The 26,034-nt window shown below is 38.5% G+C and overlaps 1 protein-coding gene across 1 annotated transcript in view; it reads right to left on the minus strand.

Moving 5' to 3' along the window:
* bcat1 (branched chain amino acid transaminase 1) overlaps positions 1–24,714 on the minus strand; it is a 70,143-nt gene extending 45,429 nt beyond the window's left edge. Inside the window, exons 1-10 of the mRNA XM_088923774.1 lie at positions 24,661–24,714; positions 23,272–23,340; positions 17,713–17,913; positions 16,101–16,211; positions 15,467–15,586; positions 14,635–14,798; positions 11,079–11,221; positions 9,227–9,312; positions 7,356–7,496; positions 6,576–6,650 (exon numbers count right to left, since the gene is read on the minus strand). Coding sequence (XP_088779900.1) covers positions 6,576–6,650; positions 7,356–7,496; positions 9,227–9,312; positions 11,079–11,221; positions 14,635–14,798; positions 15,467–15,586; positions 16,101–16,211; positions 17,713–17,913; positions 23,272–23,340; positions 24,661–24,714 — 1,164 coding nt within the window. The remainder of the gene's footprint in view (positions 1–6,575; positions 6,651–7,355; positions 7,497–9,226; positions 9,313–11,078; positions 11,222–14,634; positions 14,799–15,466; positions 15,587–16,100; positions 16,212–17,712; positions 17,914–23,271; positions 23,341–24,660) is intronic.
* Between the last annotated feature and the right edge of the window lie 1,320 nt (positions 24,715–26,034).

Consider the following 26,034-nt stretch of genomic DNA (forward strand, 5'->3'; position numbering starts at 1 on the left):
ATACTTCTTGGGATAAATGTAAATTACAGAGGTTTGGCAATTTCTGTGTAAAGCCTGGCACTATCCATATTCCCTAACATAACATCACCTTATTAGCCCTATACAATTTCTTGCATTAGGAATTCATCTTTTTGCCTACCCCAGGTTGCTCTCCATGAGACACACAGACAGGGAGAAAGAAGCTTGGGGTCAGAGCACAGGGTCAGCCATTGTACAGCACCCCTGGAGCAGGTGGGGTTATGGGCCTTGCTCAGGGGCCCAACGGAGTAGGATTCCTCTGCCAGCTGCAGGATTTGAACCAGCAACTTTCCAGCCACAGGCACAGATCCTTAGCCACAGAACCACCACTCTGCCCGATACTAATATATTAACTGATATTAATATCAGAATATGAATTCCAGCATTTGTGCTGTAAACATAAGTATATTTTTTCATGGCATGTTTCATCGACCTGGTGTGCAATAACACTACTCACTGATGCTAAAGCCAAACCAATGAATACGTGCTTCTTTGGAAACACTGGACAAGGAGTGCAGGATTGCATTCTGTATCAGTACCCTCTGTGTTAGGAATCAAAAACAGATAGAACAACTAACAGCTGTGAGGGACTGGAAACTGAGAGTTGGACTAACAAGCTTTAATTAAGTTTTTATAAACAACAAAGAAGAGTCTGTGTAAGTATCTGGGAAGTGGGTAAAAGCTCTGCTGTTTGTGTCAAAATAAAATAGCAAGTAATAGTATGTAGTCCAACTGCCTTGCCCTGAACACATCCATCTCCTACTGTATACAAATATATAAATATACTGTATATATTTGTCATTACAGACACAAACCGAGTTTCTAGTGTTTCTTCCAAGTTGTGACACTCCAAACCAGAGACCTGGGCCTCACTGATGTTGATAGGCCTGTGTATGAGTTGCAATTTTATTTAATTTGCTGCACTGTTTTGCAAACCGTTTTTGCGTCTAATCAACTAATCAACTAATCAGAGCAGACAAAACAATTCAATTGAAGAGAAGAAAGATTACAGCCCAGAGTGTTCTCCATGAGGGAGAGAAGTCAGAGAGGACAAAACATCAAGGAGAAAACTCTTCAATATACTGTACTTTCCAGATACATCAGTGTAATAAGCAGTGGGAGTCCAGTAAATCATTATGTGGCACTGCAAAAATAATTTAATAAGTTCCACAACGTGTATTCAGACCTGTTATTTATGAAAATCAGCTACAGTATATGAATTTCAATTTTAAACTGACCGGATGGGGATGAACAAGAAGCAGCAAGAAGTTTTTTGGCCTCCAAATCTTGCAAGCAAAATACCTTAATGCAGCAATATTAAATGGCTTTCTTAGACGACTCGCAAAAAAAAAAAAACATTGTTATGAAAATTATGCAGAGCAGAACATTTCTTTTCAAAATGGAAAAATTGAGCAATGTGGTTTGCATCTGAACTCTCTAAGCTCTATATTGTTTGTACACAGACGAGAATGCACAAAAACATTAAAAAAGGGCTTTTTATCACTAAGAATATAAATAAGTGACCCTCTTTCAAAACTAAAGATAAAACTATGCAACAGTGAAAATAAAAAAATCTCCAATGCGTTCCAGAATTGAAAACAATTAAAGTTTAAATTAATCCTATTAGGAAGTATTTCTTGGTGAAATCCTCTCACCAGTTTTTCATTTTTTTTTAAAATGTTGTATCTACTTTTTATCCTTTTTTCTTTTTCTGTCGCCTTGGTTGCTAATTATTTATTTTTATCCGCTTCACGTTGCAATTTACAAATGCGGTTTCCACTTGCATTGTGACTCCTGCTTCTACTGCCGACTACTCCCTGATGGAATGGTTCAGCTGAGGACTTTTAACCACTGCATTGATTCAGGATTTCCTTCCCGTCTTGTTGCATCATTGCGGATTCATCGATCATGCTTCTAAGGTACACCTCACTGCAACTGCTGCAACTGAAACTGGATTATTTCCTGGTAAAAGACACATTTGATTTTTGCCGAAATGTTGGGATCTTACGACCGTTGCGTTACATCGATCGCGGCGCAGGACACCGTTTCTTTCTTTCGTCTCCCCACAGAGTCTGTGTCCCTGCCTCTTGGCGCAAGACTGCAAGTCCATCCTGCACCGGCGCCGACCTCAAAAATCTACTCTCACTACCGCGCTTGGAACCCACTCCGCTTCCCCCTGGATCATCGAGACTCGCCAGTCCAGCTCTACTAAACACCCGCTCCATGAACAATAAGGCTCTTTTTATATGTGACTTTATTACAGATAAAAAACTGGACTTTCTGTGCTGAACCGAAACCTGGCACAGACAAAATGATGGTCTTCTGTTTAACCAACTAGTCCCCCCTGGGTACAGGTTGTTTGACCTCCTGCATCTCTCAGGCAGAGGTGGGGACATCATTTTTATTTACAATCTCCTTTACAATCTAAGTCCCATTACTGTACCTCTTCCTCTTCTTTTGAGTGTCTTGTTTTAAATGTCTCTATCCCCCAGTCTACTATCATTGCCACAGTGCATAGACCACCCAAACCTAACAAAGCTATTTTACGTCAGTTTGCTGATTTACTCTCATTTTTATGCCTCAGATTTAAGAGAATCCTTTTTCTTGGGGACTTTAATATACACATTGACTCAAGGTCTTCCAGTTTGGCTAAGGATTTTCTAGCTCTGTTGAGATGCTTTGATCTAAGTTTGTTCATAGCCCTACAAATAACAAAGGACACACCCTAGACTTAATCATTGCAAATGACTCTTTTGTTTCCCACTGCTTTTCTCTTGAACTAGGCCTATTTGGCCACTTAGCTATTCTTTTCAATCTGAAATTACCTGTTTCTAATACTATCCCCTCACACTCTGTAAATTTCCGCAACTGGCAACAATTAATCAGCCTAGGTTAGCAAATTCTGTTCTATCCTCCTTTTCTTGTTTCTGTTCCTCTGACCCTCTGGACAAAATACATTTCCTTAATAGTGCTCTTTTATCTACCCTTGACACCTTTGCTCCTCTAAAAACTCGAACCATCTCTTTTTCTCGCTCTGCCCGCTAGTACAACGACCATCTGCGATCTATGAAGGCAGCCTCCCAGAAACTTGAGCGTAGGGGGTGTCTTTCTGGCCTAAACCAGGCCTAAACGCCCTTCCCAGGGCATTTCTCGAAAAGAGTAGGGGTGTAACCCCAGCGTCCTGGCCAAATTTCCCATTGGTCCTTGCCAATCATGGCCTCCTAATAATCCCCATCTATGAATTGGCTTCATCACTCTGCTCTCCTCCCCACTGATAGCTGGTGTGTGGGGAGCGTTATGGCGCACTCTGGCTGCCATCGCATCATCCAGGTGGGGCTGCACACTGGTGGTGGTGGAGGGGAGTCCCCATTACCTGTAAAGTGCTTTGAGTGGAGTGTCCAGAAAAGCGCTATATAAGTGTAAGCAATTATTATTATTATTATTAAACGTACATTATCAGGCTTGGAAAGATCGCTTGTCTGAAGATAAGGATACGACAGAGTCTGCTAGATCCACCTACTCTCTCATGATTGAAAATAACCATAACAACCCCAGACATCTTTTCTCCATCATCAACAGATTGCTAAAACCTAACTGCCCCACCACCTCCCTCATCGCACCTTTGCAACACATTTTTAGATTTTGTTTAGCCCAAGATCAAATATCTGGCATCACATTCTCTTCACAACGTATATAATTCTTACACCTCCTCCCTGCTTATGGAACTTTTCTGGTTCCCTTCTCTCCAGCTTCTCTCTTCTTGACTGCATCCCTTAGTAAACTAGTTTCACACATGAAAACCACCACATCTAGTTTAGATCCCATTCCCACCACTTTATTTCAGTCCGGTTTCTCTTCTCTCTGTCCCATTGTCCTCAATATTATAAATGAATCCTTCAGCACTGGCATTGTACCAACGGTCCTCAAAACTGCTGCCATTACCCCCATGCCAAAAAAGCCTAACATGGCTCTCGACAACCTTAACAATTTTTACCCCATCTCCAACTTACCCTTTCTTGCAAAAATTCTAGAACGTGCTGTCACATTTCAATTACACAACCACCTCACTGTAAATAACCCTTTCGAACCCCTTCAATCTGTCTAAATCCAAATTGAACAAACTCCAGTATGTCCAAAATTCGGCCGCCAGAATCCTAACCAGTTCTAGTGCAAGTGATCACATTACTCCTGTCCTGGAGTCCTTGCACTAGCTACCAGTCAAGTTTCGTGTTGACTTCAAAATCCTCCTGCTCACCTATAAGGCTCTGCATGGCTTGGCACCTCAGTACCTGTCTGAGCTATTATCGCCCTACTCTCCACCTCGCAACCTTCGCTCTTCTAATTCTGGTCTCCTAACTGTCCCCCAAGCCCGTCTACATTTTATGGGTGACAGGGCCTTCTCCTGTTATGCCCCCAAGCTCTGGAACTCTGGAACTCTCTGCCCAAGGATATCAGAGAGTCACCTTCTCTAAACTCCTTCAAATCTAGACTCAAAACCTTCTTCTTTAGAAGAGCCTTTACTTAACTGGTTCCATTCTTCACCCCTCTGCCTAAGACCAGGGATGAAACAAGTACACAGAATTGTGGCAGAATAAATGTATTACTTATTGTAATAAACTATTATGACACACAAGATGTCTCTATAAAAAATGTAAACTGATCCTCAGCACTTATTCCTTTTACGCATCTTACTTTTCAGTTTTCGTTTTTGATTTTGTTTCATGTTAAATCTACTTTTAATCAGTTTCACCAAGTAATCTCATTCTACTTGTGTCTTAAACAGGTAAAATTGGAGGAACTGCATATGGCCTTCATGTTACAACTATTATATACCAAACTACATCTACTGTAACATCCCTTTGAGGAAATCCACTGTATTTTCAGGTTAAAGTTAACAGAACTACGCTACTGTGTGTAGTATGTAGCATTGTTCTTTTGGCTGAATGTTTCAGCACTGTGCTCAGCAGAAGTGCATACAGTACACGTGTGAGAGAACTCAGCCCAGCCTCCTCCATCTTCACTACACCATGTTTGTCCAGTCACTCGGAACTCTACCATACTAAAATAAAAGAAAACATATATTTTTATAAACAAAGTATGAACAAAAACATTCTCAGAGTCACAAATTAAGACAGCAACAGAAGGGTGTACCTGGAAATAGAAGCATAATACAGCCAAGGACCACAAAATACTATGAGTACTTACTGGTTACATAGCTGAATACTGTTAAACACAAAACTCAGACTCCAAATTCTATTGTTTTGAGTCATCTTGCCTCAATTTTAAATCTACAATTTAGTCACTGCAAATTTAATCTTGAGGTTTTCTATATAGAGCGACTGTACAAGTGTGAAAACAGCTTTTCACAAAAAATATAAATAAATGAGATCATTAAGTCTGAAAAAAAACAATTTTTCTTACAGAATTTTTGCTGATACAAGGTAGGGATAGAGAAATATAAACATTGCAAATATTAAAGACTCTGTGGAAATTATTTCTGCTGGATATGGTAAATTAGTTCTACATAATGAAAGAAAAACTAAATAATTGTCTGCAAAAATCCAATTTTCCAATTAACATGAAAGCACCATGAGCAAAACAAAATGCAGCATTTGGAAAACAATCCTTCATCAACCGTCTTTGCTGAGACACAGAATTTATTTGCACAATGCTTTGTCTTCGGAAGGGATGAATTCTGTTTCCATCAAAAATTAAATGTCAACAGATTTAACATTATCCCACTCTTTTCTGTGATTTACTAATTTTATTGTTCATTAGCCTTTCATGCGCTTTTGTTCTCGATGCCTTCATTTGAAACATCTTTGCTTTGAAGTTCACAAAAGCTGAAACAATAATTACTTTTTGTAATTACATCGAGTGCTTAATATCGGCTTTCAAGAGCAATGTTTGCCGTTATCTCGTCTCTGATATCCCATGGCAACTATTAATACAACATTAACCTTTCAAAGTCAGCCTGATGAGGAGGTAAAAAGCTGGAGCATGAGGCTTAGAGATTGCATCAATAAATCCAGAGCCCAACAACAGAGTGATTTAGAAGAAAAGATATGATAATTACTAGGGCTCTTTGTTTGTCGTATGTTGTTTGGCATATCTGCCCTCACTTTCATTTATCATGAAAGCATGAAAGAACAAGCACAGATATCAGACTCTTAACTTGTCTTCAAGAAGATGTGCACTTATAGACCTGACAGTTTTTTGTTTAGATCCTGAAGCACATATGCCTCAACAGTTTTATTAATTTAGTTTCAAGCACTAGTTTCTGCATTAACACTTTGCATCACTGTTGACAGCTCTATGCACTGTTTCTCCTTCAGACGTGGACAGCAAACTGGCAGCAACAGGCCAGCTGTCAATACATTTGCAATTGTCAGGTAGTAAACGGCACCTTTGCAATGCCATCAAGGTAATGAGGATACTGTCATGAATAGTTAAAAATCACACAAGGAGTTCCTTTAAACGAAAAAAAAAAAATTCTAGATGAAATAATTATTCAAACCTTGGAAAAGAATTTAAAAAATGTTGAACAAGACTCTTACTTGGATGTCTGTGAGCTGCTTCAGTATTCTTGTTGCCAACTTTGGTCCATTATCCATAGTAGGGATATGCAAATTCTAGAAATAAGAATGGGGAGATTTACTTTCATCTTTATGGTGAGTATTTTACCCTAATGTGGCATGAGGAAGTCCAATGTACTTGTATGGTGTTTTTTTGCTTTTGCTGGTATTTCAACTTGAACGAAATTCTAGTGACATACTTCAAGGAGTTTTTCTTGACAGTTCAAAATGGAGGGCAGCCCTAACCTTAAAAAATAAAAAAGGAGAAACACAACATTTCAATAGCTGAAACGTTGCATTTCTCCTTTCTATTTTACAGCACAGAAATAAGCTTGACTTGTTTCTTTGCAGCCAAAGGTTTCTGAAGCAGATCCCCACTCGAACTCCCCTAACCTTGCCCCTTCTCATCCATCAGGTCCCGATGTTCACTGCCTCACACCCCTCCATACCCTGGTAGAAGTACCTACCAGAGGGATTCTGGTGACCTGCTCCCCACGGCCAGGGTATTGATCCCTCAGTGAGGTAGGTGAGAAAAATCTAAATCTAATCAATTGCTTCTATGATAACATCTTACTTAGATCTGTCTGGACCACTGCAGTATATTACGTGCTGATTGAGTCTGTAACCTCTTCTGATGTGCTCTATGAGATTTGTAACAGGCTATCTTCCGGAATTCGGAACTTCTTTGATATATCTATGACAAATAATCTGACTTTTGTTCTTTGCTCTGATCTTCAGTGCAGCGATTAATCCACATCTTACTTCTTCCTGGTACAGTATGCGTCCCACTGGGCACACTACACAGGCCGTTCCAGAGCCGAACATCTCCTTCACTCGCTCCTCTTTCAAAGCAGTCAGCAGGTCTGCCATGGTTACGTAACGCTCTGACACTTTAAATTCGCCCTGGAGAGGAGAGTGAGAAAAGAGGTACAACACCGTGTTCTCAATATGCTGTGCAGCATTGATCACAACAGCATGGTGATGCCCATTTCCCAATTAGCATAGTCTCTGTTTCTAATGGGTGCATATGTGCATTTTGAAATATAAGAAAATTAAGAATTGCATCCACTGTAGGATATCCTGTAGCAAAATAGAATGATTACTATTTAGTAATGTACTTTTGTACTGAATGGTAAAATATATTTATGCTACTATCCATGGTGCTGATCTGTTCTGCACACTACACAAATAGTGTATAAGACTGAAATATCTCCAGAAATATGATGTTACTGTTCATCTCACTAGACTTTATGAATCGGCCACATCAGCAGTAGTTTAATCCTGTCAGTGATGGCTGCTCCTTCCTCACATAAATACTTTTGGCATATCTGCCATCCCCAATCTTTCCATAAACTCCTTGTACGTTTTTTAAATACTCTCATGATAAGGCTCACTTCTGCATCACATCATGATTGGAGTATACTATAAGAAAAAAAAAGAAAAAAACAGTTTCCTTCAGATTTTAGATTTTAGAGCAACAGAAAGAGCAACATTAAGCATTTAACCAAACATATCTTGCAAGTAGTTGATCCAATTTTTCTATACACCCCCACTGTATCTCAACCTCTGCTATGAAGCATCAGATTGTAGTGTTAAAAGCACATATCTTTCCACCTACAGCTTATATGATACACCATTGTCCTAGACAAACACTTTTAGCAGCTCTGCAATAATTTAAAGAAAAAAAGGTCCACCAACGGATTCAGTCATATTTAACCAGAACCATGGCATTATTCTTATTCTAATACATGGGATATCTCTCTACAGTAGATGTTAGATATATTACATATTCACTATACCCTGAAAAGACCACATTTAAAAATCTAACAAGACCTCGTGTCCGCCATAGAAGTTTTAAAAAAAGAGCTCATCAATGAAATACTCAACCAATGACCTAGCCCTGAATATACTGTATAATCTCCATCAATAAAGAACTCCTCTAATTCTATGCTGATCATATCCAGGTAATTCATGGCTTAGCAGCAGAAAGCGTCTGCATCCCCACTGTCACACACTTCTCACAAAAAAGTCATGTGTCTTTGTTCTTGAACAGTGAGGTGTACATAATTTGCATTCTTCTAAATAAATAAAGCTTTGCTTCAACAAAAGACAGGCATCTAGTATCTTCTGTGTTATATGTGTATCTGGCAGGGTTCCAGCAGAGTCGGGATACCCGCCTGGTGCCATGTCAAGGAAGCAAGTCCATCTTCCACTCACCACTCATATGGACAAATGGGGTATCAACACACCACACCAGCCCGCGACTCCATCAAATACATGTTATCGCTGAGTTTCCATGTCCTTAGCAGTCGCCTTAACTACAGATGCAATGCTCAGATTTCTACATTTTGTTTTAATGAGTCAAAGCAAAAGGGGAAATTTCATTCTGCCAATGAATACAACTGTAACCGAGACTCACGTTTTTATAAAAACATTCCACAAGACTATACGTGAAAGGCAAAGCTATGTTTATGATATTTCAGTCTAAAATGTGTTTTTTTTTATTCCTGAAGGCAATGTGAATGCAGAAGTTGATTACGTCACAGTGTGTAACGCTAGTTCTCCAGTAGGAGACATTTTCTCCCCCAGGTCACGAAGTTCAGACTTGCTCAGTGAAGAAAACCATTCCTTACCCACTTTTGACAGAGCTCGATAATACTCTGTCGAGTAACACCAGGTAAAATGACCCCGTCCAACGGTGGAGTCGCCAGCTCTTCCTCTAACGAAAATAAAATAAAAAATTGTCCTGAATGCCGGAAACTACACAGTACCTTGCGAACTGTGAAATTCTGAAGTGGTGTGACTGAAACATCTTTCCCTGCGGATGCCTTCTCTAAATAGGGCAGAGTTTAGGCAACCAGCAAATACAATAGACTCATAATTTAGCTGAGAGTCAGAATAATGACAAAAATAATTTCACATTTAAATATGAGCGTTTTTCATTTTTAACCAGGAATACATTTTATTTCAAATGTTTATTTTAGGGTGGCACATTGGGGCAGTTTTTTACCGCTGTGAACGGATAGATGGATGTTTATCACTGGATTTCTCTGGCCTGGAATGACATGTCCGAGTCACTTGTAAGGACACGTTTGTGAGCCTTCAAATCTTTATTTGATCATTCAGCTAAACCTTAATTAAGCTGTAGTAAAGACGTAATTTGAATTAAACTGATTTATTGGCTTAACCTGGCTGAGGGAACAGTAACCTGACTGTAAGGACAAGGCTTTTGGAGTCCCCCATCGATTTACAGGGGATGAGTCATGGAGGGCCAGCAGAAGACGGAGAGAGGGATGAATAACGAGGCACCAGCAGGTGCACTAGAGTAGTGATACTTTGGTGAATGGAAGTGAGAAAGTTTAGTGGAGGATCTCCTCTCCATCATTCGTTTAAAACTCCATTAAGTAGAGCTGTTCTGAGCATCTGACTGTTGTCAGTCTGACAGGATGCCCCTGGCTTCTCTAAGACAGAGCTGAAGCCCTCAGCTGTGGATGCCCACTCCCCTGAAGCCACTGTGAGTGTGAATAAGAAGCAGATGGCTCCATGATGCAAGCTTTCTTGTATGAGAAAGCACGCAGTGGTTAGTTGTGAATTCAATTACTGGCTGCCAATTCCATACTGGAAGGAATATACAATGCACATTACCTTTTACAAAGCCAAACTCGAATAGAAGCAAAAAAAGAAGCTACAATTCACATTTGATTTAAAGATCTTTACATAAAAAGTGAATGAAGACCATTTTGTTATTTTAAAGATCTTTCCTTTTAATTGGAATCACTCTTGGAAGATTATATGAAAAGGCGTTCAGACTAATCTTCTTGTATGCCGATAGCATAGTCTGATGGGCCCTGTCTTTTTGACTGGCTTGTCCCACTCAACAGGTGGAGATGAAGCTGTGCCTTGGAATTCTGTACCCAAGCCTCCTCATCACGTTTCAATTTTGGCAGTAAACTCTGTTGTATCAGCTTACAACTACTTGCAAACTCTTCTCAACTACACTTTGAATCTGTAGGAGGCTTAGTGGAATTTATCCACAATATGGAGGCAAGAAATCAGCTAAATATATTTAGGCCAATGTTGTTGCTTATAATCATACCATAGAGAGCTAACAGATTTACAGGCATTGCAGCAAATAATTTTAATGGTTGATGTTAATTAGAAACTGTTAATGATTCAGTAGATATCATGGTTCACATTGTAGCATTGGTTCTTACATTGTGAGTAACCGTAAAACTAGATAATGTAGCTCATGTTATATAAATTATATAGCTTTTGATTTCTTTCATTTCATTTTCATTCTAACAAATACTCTTTGTAAAATGGGAATGCGGGGGCTCTGCTTGTGGCAGGAAACTGTAAAAAAATGTGAACTATTTAATCAGAATGTGACAAGGTACTTTCATGACTACTGTACATGACCGTAAATGTTTTTGAATTTATAAGCTTTCAGTTCTCTCTTGATTTTAGGAAAACAAATATTATTACCTCCATTCTCATTTATCCAGTAAAGAAAGAGGTTCATGGTTCCCACTTCAGTTATCTGATGGTCCTCTCCATAAAGCCAAAGGACTTGCTGGCATCCATGTTCCATTGCTTCATACTGCGCGTACAGGGAAGCGCCATAATTCCTTTAAAAGTAAAATCGGAATCCTTAAAATAGAGCTGTGTCGCATGTGTATTGGAACACGTGATGAGCAAGTTACTGGATAATAAACATAACGCACATACAATGACAGAACAATTTATTCTTGTGCTATTGTCCACAAATTCACTGGCTTTATTAGATGTCTTTAAACTGTTCTCACAGTTTCTTCAAATACATTCTAATTGAAAAGTGATAGTAAGAACATAAGAACAGTTACAAGGAAGAGGTGCCATCTTTTAGCCCGTTGAAGCTGGACCTTCATTTAACCTGGACATGGTTGTTTTTGCCTGGACTGAGTCCAGAGCTACATTATCTTTTCTGTAACATGATGACCAAAAATGCACACCATATTCTAATTGAATGCAGTGTATATTTTTAATACAACATCCCATTTAAAGTTTTACCTACACTATATAGAAACTTTATATATTACTATATAAAATCCTGTCTTTTGTATTCCTTCCCCACATTGTCTAGATAGAAGATGTAAATGTCAAATATAAACACCTACAATGTCTTTCTCATAAGTAGCCTTGTCAAGCTCAGTGCATCTATAGTTTATTACTTGCTACATGTACCTAATACTCTGCACTAGTCTGTATTACGTGTCATTGGCCAGATGTTTGCCCACTTTTTGCACACAAGAATTATATAAGTCTTTTTTAATTTAATTTGCTGCTCTTAAATTGTTTGGTAATCATTATTTTTGTATCGTATGCAAACTGGAATAGTTGACTAACTACATCAGTATCTTGATCATTGATAAACTGTATATATTAGGTAGAACATTTGTCCTAGTACAGATCCCTGTGGTACTCCACTAATTACATATCTCCAAGTTTAGCATACATCCCTTGTCTGTCGTCTGTTTCCTATCCATTGACCAAATACACGTTACCAATGCTGATGCAGCTATATGGGATGTGCCCATATTCATAATATTATTGTCATCTTCAGACTTCATCAATTCACATCTGTATGAAGACCACCCCAAGCAAGGCTTGACTCCTGGCCCTGCAGAGACTGTGAGTCTACAGGTTTCCATTTAATTTTGCCTCTTAATCACCTAAATCAGCTCGTTATTAGGTTTATTTGTCAAGTTCTTCAGATTTAAAGAGACACAGCAGACCTGCAGACACACCAGCTCTCTGGATCAGGATTGGATATCCACAGTCCCTCATCAAGATTTAGCCAGAAAGGGCACCAAGAGTCTCTCACCAAACCACTTCAGCTATCTTCATCCCATTTGCCCCTGCGCAAATACTAATTATATCTAATTATCTTATAAAAGTTGTTCTTTACATACTGAGAGGCCTCACAAATGGAGATGGGTTTATGTACAAATAACATTTGTTTTTAATGTCTCTCCGTATATTACAGTATACAACGTGATTCAGGGAGGGAACAGAGGAATATATTTTAAAAAGTTAAAGAAAAACTCCAGTCTTAGAAACAACCTGCTTAAGAAGTTTTTCCGGGATATTGTTACACCCGGGCAATGCCAAGCTCACAGTTTCTGGTCTCCACAGCAACTGGCCTTGTTCACCTGTGGAGTCAAACAGCACCTGGTGTCATGAGAATACGGTCAGGAAAGCTGTCCGTGCCACCTGCCCTCGGGTAATGGGTGATTATTTTATCAGGGCTGGATATTTATCAGCCCTGTTCTTTCCTCCAGCGGACACTCACCCTTCACCCTTAGGGAATTGAGGTGCTCCTGAAAGTTATCCTGCAACCTGTCTGAAAATGTCATAGCCTTCTGATCCCACATCTGAATCAAGACTTGATGTACAATCAGGTCAGGGAGCAATCTCCATGATCTGCCTGACTGTGCAGCCTTTCCTGTGCTCTGCCTGTCAGTCCAGCACATCCACTGCTCTGCCTTGCTCTGCAGCACATTCTCTGCTCTGTCGGTCTGTCCAACACCTCCTCCTCACCTCTGCTCATCTTCACCCACACCAATCAATCGGATTCCTCAGTCTGTCTCGCAGCCACAACATTCCCCAGGGCAGAACAGTGTCATAACATGTTTATGTTGGATTTAGAAATACATACTGTACACTTCAATTTCACACCTGGTTTACAAAACTGCCCGGTGAAATAAAACCACTCAGACCACTGAATTACAGTACTTGAGTTTTCAACAAGCAAGTATTATATTTCCGGGAAATGAGACCCCTGCTGAGGACTGACAGTGATATGAATTGTTTTAATTTCACTAATTTACATTTTTTTAACAAAGAGAATTAAAATTATGTAATATATCACAGGATTAGAATTGTATAATTGCATTTACTTTAAAGTTCACACTCTGCTCCATAACGTAATACTTGGGCGCAGCACTTCTACTACATTTATCAAGTGCTGACTCTTTTCAAGGCCATGGTTCAATAATCAGGTCATGTAGTATCAATGGCTGTGCTCCATACATACAAGATTCTGCATGAATAAACCTTGAAGCTTTCACTACACCTGTCCCAGAAAAACGCCACAGGTCAAAAGACTACGATTGTACGTCTACAGTTTATTAACTGCACATTTATGTGCAGTATTTGTGTGCTTAATCAAAAAACAACTATTTGTTTTTTGCCATGGAAATACGATATCCCTACAGGCTTAGAACATGCTTACATTTTCCAGGGAATTTTTGAAGGAATATCATAGTAGAATTAAGGTCCAAAAAAACTTGCAATGATGATTGTTGGAGCTATTTACCACTGCTTTTTCCATTTAAGTTAAAATTCAAAGGCTGTTTGTCTACCCAGTTTTGGATTTTAAAAAGGCTGAACGTTCTGAAGAAATGCCAGACTCTCTAAAAGATACATGTTGTTGCGTAATAAATCATATTGCGCAGTTGTTGTGGTTAGAGGAACTAACTTCACACCAATTCATTACATAGCTCCTTGGCTCTCCCCCAGGAAGATGTGGGAAACCACAAAGATCTCCAAGTGAGAAAGCCTACCTGACACTTCCAGAACTTGACTGTGAATCAGAATCGGAATCACCTTTGTTCGCCAAGTACATTCAATGTACAAGAAATTTACTCTGGTGTGCTTGGTGTTGCAAAACTGTTCTGTATACTGTACTGTATACCATGCATAATAGAGACAATAGACATCATTAAGACAGTGCTCATACAACTAGGAATACAGGTAAAGCACAAACACAGCTCTAGAAAAGAAACTGTTCAAATACCAGGTGTTTCTGGATTTTAATAGGCCGGTCGCATCTTCCTGAGGGACGTTTAAGAAAAGGTGGTAACTTGGGTGGGAGAGATCATCAGCAATCTTTCCTATCCGCTTGCATGAATTGCCCATTAACATAAAAGTGAGCTATTTATGTATTATCAGTCTAATCAGTTGGTCTTCCAGGCTGTTACTCGTTTTTTTTCTTTCTTACCCTCCCATTTTGCAGTCTCCAGTCCCTCCTTTCCAGGCTCGGATGTATTTTGGATCCGCCCACAAGGACACAGGGTTAAAACTCCCAGTTGAAAAGTAAGGTCCAACCGGACAGAGGATCACATACAGCAGGGCTTTAGAAGGTTTCTTTACACCCAATGAAGGCTGAATGGCACAGGGTTAAGAAAACAATGACATAAATATTAGTGTAATAATCATGATCTGAATTGGATAGAGTTATTGGGCAGTGCGGTGGCTCTGTGGTTAAGGATCCGTGCCTGTGGCTGGAAAGTTGCCGGTTTGTATCCTGCAGCTAGCAGAGGAATTCTACTCCGTTGGGCCCCTGAGCAAGGCCCTTAACCCCAGCTGCTTCAGGGGTGCTGTATAAATGGCTGACCCTGTGCTCTGACCCCAGGCTTCTCTCCCTGTCTGCGTGTCTCATGGAGAGCAAGCTGGGGTATGTGAAAAAAGACAAATTCCTATTACAAGAAACTGTATATGGCTAATCTTATCTTAACATTTGTCTGGAGCACAGGCTATTCCAAAAGTGAACAGTAGCTCCTAAATAGTTACTTCTGAATTCTGAACTGCTAAGTTAGACATTTATCTTAAAACTCTACCTGCTATTATACAAATGTGTTTTTACATGTACAGGGCTAAAAAAAATCATTGGATTAATGTAGTAGAGCTTTCTGATTTCAATGTTTCATGGGTATAGAGGTTTATTGTAACTTACAAGGTTTCCATTTTGTTTTATTAATGAGCTCTATCAAGTTAACGACGGGATAACCCTGTATGAGGGCAGGCATAAGATGCAGTATCCGTTTCCTTACCTCAGTTCCAATGAAGGTCGGGCGGATGTAGAGGCTATCAGAATCAGAATAAGGCACCCACTCCTTATCGATTTCAACAAGCTTCCTGATGCACTCCAGCAGCTCCTCCTTCTCAAAGCTCTGAGGTGGAGCAAGAAACTGAGTTAGGCAAAATTCCTGCTCCAGGTTTCCAGCACTAATTGTGGTTATTTTTCATTAGGATGTTCTGTCCTTATGAATGGTACATATATTATATAGGCACTCATTTATACATTAGCTAAAACAATAACCCGGAAACATGAAATTGTTTTAGATCTATTGTGAAGCACAGTAAATAACTGCAGTAATTAGGTTTTTGAAGCTCTGCCTTCGTCATTTCCATTCATTTCATGGAGAAATAAGAAGGGAATTTGACGTTGAATGAAAGGATGTGCCTTGCATTTTTGACTTGCTGGACGATGTCAGTGTCTCCTAAAGTATTATGGCTTTATGTGTAAACACAGAGATGTGCTGGGCTGTTCAAGATAAGAATTCTAATTATTTTATCAATTTTAAGATATTGCTACAGGTATGCAATTGCAAACTTTAAAGCTTTTAGAGAACTGATTAAAAAACACAAGCATAAAATACTTATTAAATAGTTTCTTTTGCTTACAGGTAAGCATGCTCTTTGAGCAGATTTCAGCATTCTCTCCATGTTCAGCAGTGGCCTGAAGAGTCGAATATTATCATCAGGTCCCCTGTAGGCTTTCAAACCTTCAAATAACTGAACAGTAGGAAAAAATGGCTTGCAGTTAGAGCAGCATTAATGCAGATGTATAAACCTTTCTGTTTAATTTATAACTTCACTGCTGTGATGTTACAGAACACATCTGAAGTCCTGTGGCACTAGGCACGACAGGACACATGGCCCTCCTGTGGCTGACCAGGGGATTGCAAGACTCCCCTTGAAATATGTACTTCAGCTGAAACTCATAGGTGTTATAGTTACCAAATAACGAATTGCCACTGTTAACATTATGTGTCCTTTTTGTTCTGTAATTTGTTGCTAAGAAAGCTGCTTATCTTTTAAGTGATACCTAAATGTGCAAATATTCCTGTTTTAGTACTGTCACTTCTGCTCTGGCCTGTATCACCCATTTTGCCATTGTCTAGACTGAGTAATAATCAATCACACTGAACTGCCACCTACAGTATATGTGGAGGGAGGAGATGGCCAGTTCAGGAAACAGAAACAAATAACAACTCAACAGAAAAAGTTAAAAACTAACCCTTAAAAAGATTTTTTAGTCCAATATAAATATTACAATAACTCAAAAGCAACCTCATGCTTTTGACTTAAGATGACTTACAGCTAATTTGATTTACAGCTAATTTCTGTTCCTCCATTAAACTCCTTTAAAGTTAAAGATGTTTTAAAATGAATGACAAATAATAGAGTTGTATGCAAATGCTTTCTTATGTTTCTTCTATGTGCCTTTCAGCATTGAAAAACTGAAAAAGAAAGATGATAAAGCACTTATAAAATACATCTACTGTATAGTATTCAACATGAAACAGTATGAGTTCCCTAAAACAGACCTAAAAACAAACTCCAGGACACTCCTGAAAATATTACAGAATTATTTGTTGGAAAAATACGTTTAGAAAAAATATTTTTACTAAAGTAGCACTAGAAGTCAATCATTCTTTCTTTATGATTATGTAAGAAAAGCATGAATGGCTGATTCACTCGTATCGCATTGGGATGGGTGATGGAATTATCAAGGACTTAATTATCACAGAAAACTGTTTATTGATTGATTTGTTGAGATTAATATTCTAATTTCCAAAATTATATGGGACACAGATCAAACAAGTAAAATGTGGTGCAAGTTCATCTTCACTAGGCTGAGTCGATTAATTCTTCATGCTATTTACAGCTGCTACTGAAATAATTGATTTAAATACATTGTGAAGCACCATAAATATCTAATAATTACATTTGTAAAATGCTGCATTTGTCATTGTACTGTCTAAATTATGGGGTTAAACAGCATTGTATTTTTCTTATGCTTCCAAGTTTAGTTGGTCGTATAGTTTAACCATCTAACCAGTTAAACAAAAAATGTGTTCTAGCTCTTGTTACAATATCATGTATCAGGGACCTTTGAACAATAACACAATTATATTCATTACTCACTATAACATAGGACTGTTTTTTCTATCCTGTGACTCTGACTGCCACAGCTGGACAGAAATAAATTCACTTTGGAGTTCATACTCACTTCCACAGCGTAATGTAAACTGGAGGACGCTGGGTGCAGAGACAGGTTCTGGAATGGCCGGATGTGAGGTCTCTGCCACCCTCCAGAGCATGTCCATTCGATTGTGAGCATGTGGTCAGTAAAGACTGTTCCGAACACTAGATTTGATGGGTTGGGCTTTTCCTTCATTGTTGGTGCCAAGTCAATGACAGTGTCCGCTGCCTTGTGGGGAGAGAAAAATAACTGCTTTTTTGTAGGTAGTGATCCCTGTAGATGCTTTCTAACAGAGGAGAAATACAATTGTGTGGGAACAAGTAATAGGTTTATTCCATGCTGAAAAAAAAGAAGAAAGAAAACACAACGTATCGGCCGTGGAGCCTTCTTCAGGTGTGAGCTGTGTTTTCTTTCTTCTTTTTTTCAGCAGGGAATAAACCTATTACTTGTTCCTTTGCAGCCTACGCATGCTGACACAGCTACCCGCCTGAACTATAAAATTGTGTGACTGTTGATTCATTTTGGGAACTATCATGCTCAAGTCCAAAACTAAATAAAAATATATACTACAGTCACCTTACATTTTAAAACAAATACAGTACATACAGTACCTAAACCTTTGCTTTTTAACACTTTAGAATTTATGTATCCGTTATGCATTAGACCCTAGAGACAATCCCAAAATCATTGGATTTTCAGCTGCTCTTGTTTCCTGACTAGTGCACAATGGTTCTGAGACAGCCTCCAGCAAAATGTACGATACATAAAAATATAGAGCAAAATATAGTATTTGTCCAACAATGTTATATTTTTGTGTTTAATATCCATATTTGAAAGTTATATACAATTATTTTCCTCTGATATAAAATGCATTTTAGACATGTACATTATGAAGCACATTGAAAGACCCAATCCTTAAAAACTACCTGTTATACATACACTTGTGGGTGTCTGAGTGCTTGTCTGTGTGTAAAAGAGAAACCTTGTTTTTCATCACACAAAAAAAGATGTGTAGAGAAAATTGGCACAGTGGATGGAAATTCCATGACTACCAAAATGACTTCTCTTCAAGTTCTTTATCATTTTGAAATGGAGATACTGTAAGTCAGATCGGGATGCTCCTGTGCAGTAAATCTCTGATATATTTCCTCATTCAGACTTCTGCAGCTCAGATCATTGACTCTGGTCTGTTAATTGTCTTTAATGTCTATGAAAATACAAACTCTTGGTCTGTCTAGACTGATATGCTTTCCTCTGTACAGAGCCATGCCAGTTTCTATACACTTCAGCTGTTTGTACAGTATTAATGCATCTTTTCTTCAACTCTGTTCCTTCAGCCAGAACTAAATGACACTAATGCAGGGCGACTTGGCTGTAGCAGCTACATCAAACAACAACTCTGGCATGGGATTTGCTCTGTTTTTACACCCAGGCGAAATTATAAAGCACGTCTGTTCAAATAAAAGGGTTTTACCTTTAGCAAGAACATTTTGCATAACATTAAAGCGTGATGCTGTCTCGCTGAGTCAAGCACTTTGCTGCAGGTGGCTCACCATCCCTGTCTAAGCAGTGCTCAGAGCGCAACAAATACTGAGGCAACTCCTGGGACGTTTTCAAAGTCACACATAGGAGGATGCAAGACAGAAACATTTTCTGTGAAGACATTCAAGTGCAAGGGCACCAAATCCAACCAGTTGTCATGACTTAAACAATGGAATTCTCCAACTCTCCAATTCTCCAATTCTCCAATTCTCCAATTCTCCAATTCTCCAACTCTCCAATTCTCCAACTACCATTTCAGATTCGGCCCACATATTTCTAAAATGTCACTGCTAATTCAGCCAGTCACCCACTAGTTATTTTTCCTGTGCTTCTCTTAGTGAATTAATAATGTGGTAAATTCTTCATTATACAGATACAGCAAGTACACAGCAAAAATAATGTATTTTACAATTAATTTAAGATGCAATTAATAAACGTATTTACAACACAAGACAGGAACATGTAGGTTTTCTTCTCATGTGTAAATAAGATTCTTGTTATTACATGTTTGGTAACAGTAATTTATGTATAAGTTCATATTTTATGTTTGACTTTAATTTGCCTATAACACACGTGTTACAGTGCAAATGTATTATAGTGACAGGATAATTAATTTACCTGTATCATCAAGTGCTTCCATAATGTTCTACCTTGTTTATCCTTAATTTTAAAACAAAGTTTAGGAGACTATTTTCTTTATATTCATTAAAGCATTGGTATTAGCCTGCGCTAATGATATATAGTAGTTGGAGGCTCTAGAGTTTCTTCGCTTTTTCAACCAAATTTACCATAGAGGAATGACTAGTGTTCTTACCTTAAGTAAGTAAGTTAAGTAAGTTAATTCTCATTTACTATGACACACTGGAGATCCATTTGTACATCAGGACAGCTCTGCAATAACAATCTGACTGAAGTATCTTGTTTGAGGGTACAACAGCAGAGAGACTTTGAACCCCCAGCTTTGTGGTCCAGAGCTCTAATCACTATTCCACTCTACTTCCTATACAGACATGGCTACTATGCGTTCACAAGCTAAAGGAAAACACGGTTGCATTTTGTATGCAGCAAGAATGTTTTACTTTAATATCACACATTCCTTCCAATAATGTTATAAAAAAATGAATAAATCTGCCACTTCTGGTTTTCTTTGTAGTTTAACATCCACTTTACTGTATTAGAAAAATAATTAAATAACAGCTACATAATAAGTACCAGGTGGGGATCCAGTAAATGAACAATATTTCAGTTCAGTTTATTGGTCAAATGCACAAATGCAATGAAATGTGAAATTCTTATTTGCATGTATGCTCCAATACAAAGGCCTTAAGGAAACACCAAAACCTAAACTCAGTGCAGCAGCAACAAAAACAAAGTTAAATAACATACAACTTAAATACAATTCAGCACAAGCAGTGTGCAAAAATATTTTTTATAGATATAGTATGTGGGTTTCCAATGAGGAATTCCACACTAAATCATTTTGTCCTGTTTTATGATCAATTTGATTCGATGGAATTTAGCCATCTGCACAAAAAGTAGCTCTAGTCAAATATCTGTTCCTGTGGAGATTGCCGTTACTCTAGTAATAACGCTGTCTTGAATGACTTGATTGAATGTGGTGACCAGTTGATCCCCAAGACTCCACAGACCAGTTGTCTTTTGTCAGAGTGAACTTTGTCCACTCAGACTAACAGTACATTAGATGACATGAATCCTTTGTCAGCACATTCTGGCCAAGACAATTTCAGTTAGCCAACAGATGGCTTCATTGCATCTCTAAGAAGAGCATATAAAGGCTACAGGAAACAAGAGATGTTTAATGATTTCCAGCCACCTTTGTGACAGATTCGTTGTCATCTACATTGAAGCGACAGCCACTAACAAAGTTATGGTGACACAATGTTTCAACATCATTAAAGATCAAGATTTCATCATCCTCTCTAGCACTCCCGCACAGTGGGTAACACCTGCTGCTTAAGATATAAATACATTACATCCAATTGTGCTGTGGGAGTAAGTCTTTTGTGACACAGGCAACCTTAGTAATTTACATCGATTTAGCACCATTATTATCAGACAGATGGTCATTTCACATCTATGCGCACAGGTTATGTTTTCAGTGAACTGGCAATGAGTTATAGCAGTAGCTAAGTGACCTGCACTGTACTTGTCAGATAGACATGTGATAGCTTGTTAAAGTAGGACAAAGGTGTTCAAGAAAATAAAAACTCAAAATGTGCTAACAGATGTTCTTTGTTTTGCTTAGTGTGTTGCTCCACACATTTTTTGTGGTTACACGTGTCTTACAATTACGAGAAAGCAGAGCTAGACACCACAGGCACCTCTGACTGGATTTAAACTATTCACCCTCAGGGGAAGCTTTGTCCTTTGAAGTGTCTATTACGGTACAGAATTTCCCCAAAGCCAACAGTGAGTGTGTAACACTGCTCTCTAGGCAAGACAGTTCAGCAGAATAAGCACTCTACAGCTCCTAGTAAGCTCCTATTCTGGTAAATATTAGAATTATACTAAGATGTGAAAGAATGTTGTTCAAGCTTACAGTCTACACTGCATGTGACTGAACACAGTACATACACAACATGCCTTGCAAAAATATTAAATTCATATTCATTAATCAACAACTTGTTGCATGCCAGCAGCATTATCTTAATCTTAGCCCACAGTATAGTCCATGAGAAAAAAAGCAACAGGAACACTCCAATCCTGATTGGCACAGGCTTATGGAGATCAGAGAAGGTGGATTCCCCCTCAAGGAAGCCTGTTCAAATCCGCTGTCAACTACAGGAGACGCCAGGACAACTGATAAGCACTGCTCCCATGTCAATTTTACTTTCACATATCCCGATTTGTGCAGATTTTCAGGGGGTGATTATGGATTACAATCCGCGAGCAGTGCATCGGCCTTCCTGAAGAAGCAAATTGTCCAGCTTTGCAGTTTTTCACTTAGACGCTCTTATTTGACTTTTCCCAAGTTTCATTTTCTGGCAGTGCAGTTGGGAACACCTCGGTAAGCTACGTCCTATGAGCCATCTGGATGAATTTGGATCCATTTACAGGGAAGCTGCTGATTTCATACCAGGCAAGCCTCACCTGAGCACTCGCAAAATGCAACACCTGAATCTAAGACCAAAGGCAAGTACATCTCTGCTCTGCAGGTTGTAATGACCATTACTGATATATAATAATACAGTACCAATACACAGATTTTAAAAATAAATATATAGATAGATTAACGTCATTAACACAAAACGTCAGAAATTATTAGTTTTTTCCTTATAGTGTGGAAATAGATTCTAATCATGCAAAAATTCATAATCATCTGTCATACAAAAGATAGAAAACATCTGCCATTGAGAGAATTAGTTATGTAAGCCAAAGTGGGGAAGAGTGATCTTTCTACCATTACACCTCATAACATAATCTGCACCCACTGCACTTTAATGAGAGCTGAGTTCCATGAAAATGAATGGGAGAAATTTCCATTGTTGTGAGTTCCTAATATTAAGTGTTTGGAAATGGAACATCAAATCAGACCGCATTCTGCTATTAGTAATAAAACTCCAAGTAATAATAGGCTATAACTTTCAATTACACTATCTATTCAAGAAGACTTAATTAAATAGTCTACTCTCCATCCCACATTTGACCTGAAACATGTTTCCGCATTTACAGAGAATGATAATAGAGCTGAACTCTGTGGCACTGTGGCCTTCAACTGGTATACACATCTAGAAATTAAACTAGCTCACAAAGTGTGTACAGAATATAAACTTCTAGATGAAAAACTACCTCAATGAATGTCTACAAAGCACTGTACGCTGAAAGTGACCTATATATTACCTGTACTTCAAACCCTCTATATTCGAATTGTTGATCTGCAGGTGCTTACATTTTAAATAGTTTTTACAAAGCTCCTATGGCAGACATACACTAGATGGAAGTGAAACCAGACATAGAATTCCTGTGAAAGCATGTACAGCATGTTAGTGAACTCCATACGGCTTGGTTAATCACTAAGTGTACCTTGAAGCTGTTGGTCTCACTCATACTGCACCCTGGGGCATCATTAGCACAGCAGTTTTTGGTGCACCCCTGGAAAAAGGGAAAATCAAGATTAAATATTCACAACTTATTCAAAACCAAATCAAAGAGTGATTTAACTCATATTGTGCTTCATGCAAAAGGGCACTGGCAACCTTAATTCATATTGGCAATTGGAAAATCATAACTTCAGTTTAAGAAGGAAGGGACAAGGAGCTGCTGCTGGATAAATACTAATGAAATCAAGTGTCCTAGCAGCATGGAGTCTGATCGGTCTAATTCAGAGTGTCTGGAAGGATGTTCCCACTGTGGTCCCATTCTGGGGTTGAGCACTTTATAACAGAAAAGAAGCAGGCTTTTTTAAATAAGTGACTGATATGGTTTTTCTCTCTTTAAAACCTTTAATCCCAAGCAATTTGTGCACCTCAGTGATATTGCTGTATGTTAGATTTTATAGAAGAAAGATTTACCATTGTCCAAGAACAATGCAAGGCAGAGGAAAACCAATACTATTTTACAAAGTTTTAAAATATATATATCTATCATATTTCAAAAATTATATTAAAAGCGAGATTAATTATAATTGTAAGACGTATTTTGCATTTTCGGATAAAAGATTAGTTGAATATTAACATTGCAGCAAGGAACTTTTAAAAGTACTATTGCAAAAAATACAGAACAGCAGGCTCATACACAGTGGGTGCACTTATTATAAAATATATGTATAATAATTGCTGGGTTACAGATGTACCGCAGTACGAATATTGCAGTGGAAGATTGTTATTTCAGTGTGCAGAAGCATTGCATGAGCTGAGAATTCAATGCAAAAATGAACATACAGACAGGACATCTGATCCAGCAGCTGCGATCTATTTTGGTATCCATGCATGCTCAGTGCGGCACAGTCACATTACATAATCACATATGAACCTATAAAATATGAAACCCCTATACTTAATCGGTAAATCGCAAAAAAATAAATAAAATCAACATTGGCAGTGGTGCAGAACACTGTCACTAAATGGAAAGACAAATAACACCTTTAATTCGATGCTTGGTCTACAAACTGAGGTATTTTGGAGAACCGTTCTTTTTTTTTTCTTACAAAATATAAAACGACAAAATCCTTCAGCGCAAAAGTGTTACCTACTGCTCTAAACAGAAATTCTATCCTTGCAGATACCAAGCTCATAAAACAGATTAAAATGCACTTAATCCCCCCTCTGCACACATGACCTTGTAGATTTATGTATCGGCCACGATTTTACTTGACCTATGCCAAGAATTCAATAAATTCCATAGCGGAACAAGGCGTGACGGAATATAATTGCCGGTAAATGTACAGATCTTCTCTTAGATTAATTGCTTTACCTTGTGCGTCGCCGCGGAGGCTGCCGGTGCTGGAGCGGCTTCTGAACTCGCCATGATGAATATGGAATACGGGCTGCGCTCCCTGTCACAGAGGATTAAGGCGCTTAAAGATTAAACATTATCAACAACATTGCACATTGCTATCGGAGGAAATAAACTGAAGTCGCATTTCAACAGATATATCAATTAAATATGTATTTGGCCGTTCACATTAGCAATATAAAAGAAGAGCTAGGTCTAGGAGCGATTTCTAAAATGCGATTTGGGTCACCGAAACAATTTACAAATAAATGTGTGTGTAAAATGCGTTTTGTATCCCTTTTTCCCCTGACATTTCACTTTTGGGAAGCCCGTGTGAAAAAAACACCCAGTATACTCAAACTGTATGTTTCCATCGAGTAAACAGAGATTTATCGAATGTCCTTTTTTCCCATCTTGATGTAGTGATTATGTAATCCATAAAGAATTACAGTATGTACTTTTTCCATTTTAAATGCGTTAATTCATTCTTTGTAACCAATTATATTTTTTTCAAAAGATTATTTCCACACAAAATAAGGTGGATGAGCATGAGACACCTAGCTAGATTCTGGCTTCTACGGACTCCACATCTTCTATTTGAACAGGTGGGGTCCATGAAGTTAACTCATATCTTCCACAAGGCAAAATCCATACTGGAGAGGGAAAGGCAAACAGGAATAAGTGTGTGAATATGAATTTATCATGTTAATAAAGGTGTATTAACAATTTACATGAAGGGGGACAGGTTTAACACTAAAGGCAGAGCGACAGTGCTCCCACAGGCCTGACCTCATGGACACTAAGGTGATGATGTTGAATCTGTCTTTGCAAGCTTCCTAACCAGAACCATCACTTCACTTCAGTTCACACTGGTGTCTCTGAGAGTTTGACAGGACACCTAGTCATCATAGTACTAGACTAACCTGTTTACCACAGTACACTGCAGTGTGCAGAGGAGTCTATAGACGCCTGTTGATATAGTCAAACATCTCTTCCAAAACCTGGCAGCTTCTATGGTACACCACCTCCAAAACACCATAGAGGAGATTCCCTGTGCCCTAATCTTGACTTTAATGTAAGTTATTAACATACTGCTAATGCAAATACCTTTACTCTTTGACTTCATTCAGACAGAAGAATTGTACTTTATCTAATGAGGTAAGGGACTTTAATATGCTGATCGTTTTTTTTTAAATAGACCACCAAAAACCTCACTAGGCAAGCAAATCAAAAACGGATGGGTGGGTAAAAATAAGCCCACTAGATCTTCATAAGATGGCAAATAATGCATTCACAACTATAGATACATTCAATGCTGTATCTTATTCCACATATCTTCAAAGAAACACGAGC

This window comes from Atractosteus spatula, chromosome 8 (genome assembly GCF_055471065.1).
Source record: "Atractosteus spatula isolate fAtrSpa1 chromosome 8, fAtrSpa1.hap1, whole genome shotgun sequence".
Classification (NCBI taxonomy): Eukaryota; Metazoa; Chordata; class Actinopteri; order Semionotiformes; family Lepisosteidae; genus Atractosteus; species Atractosteus spatula.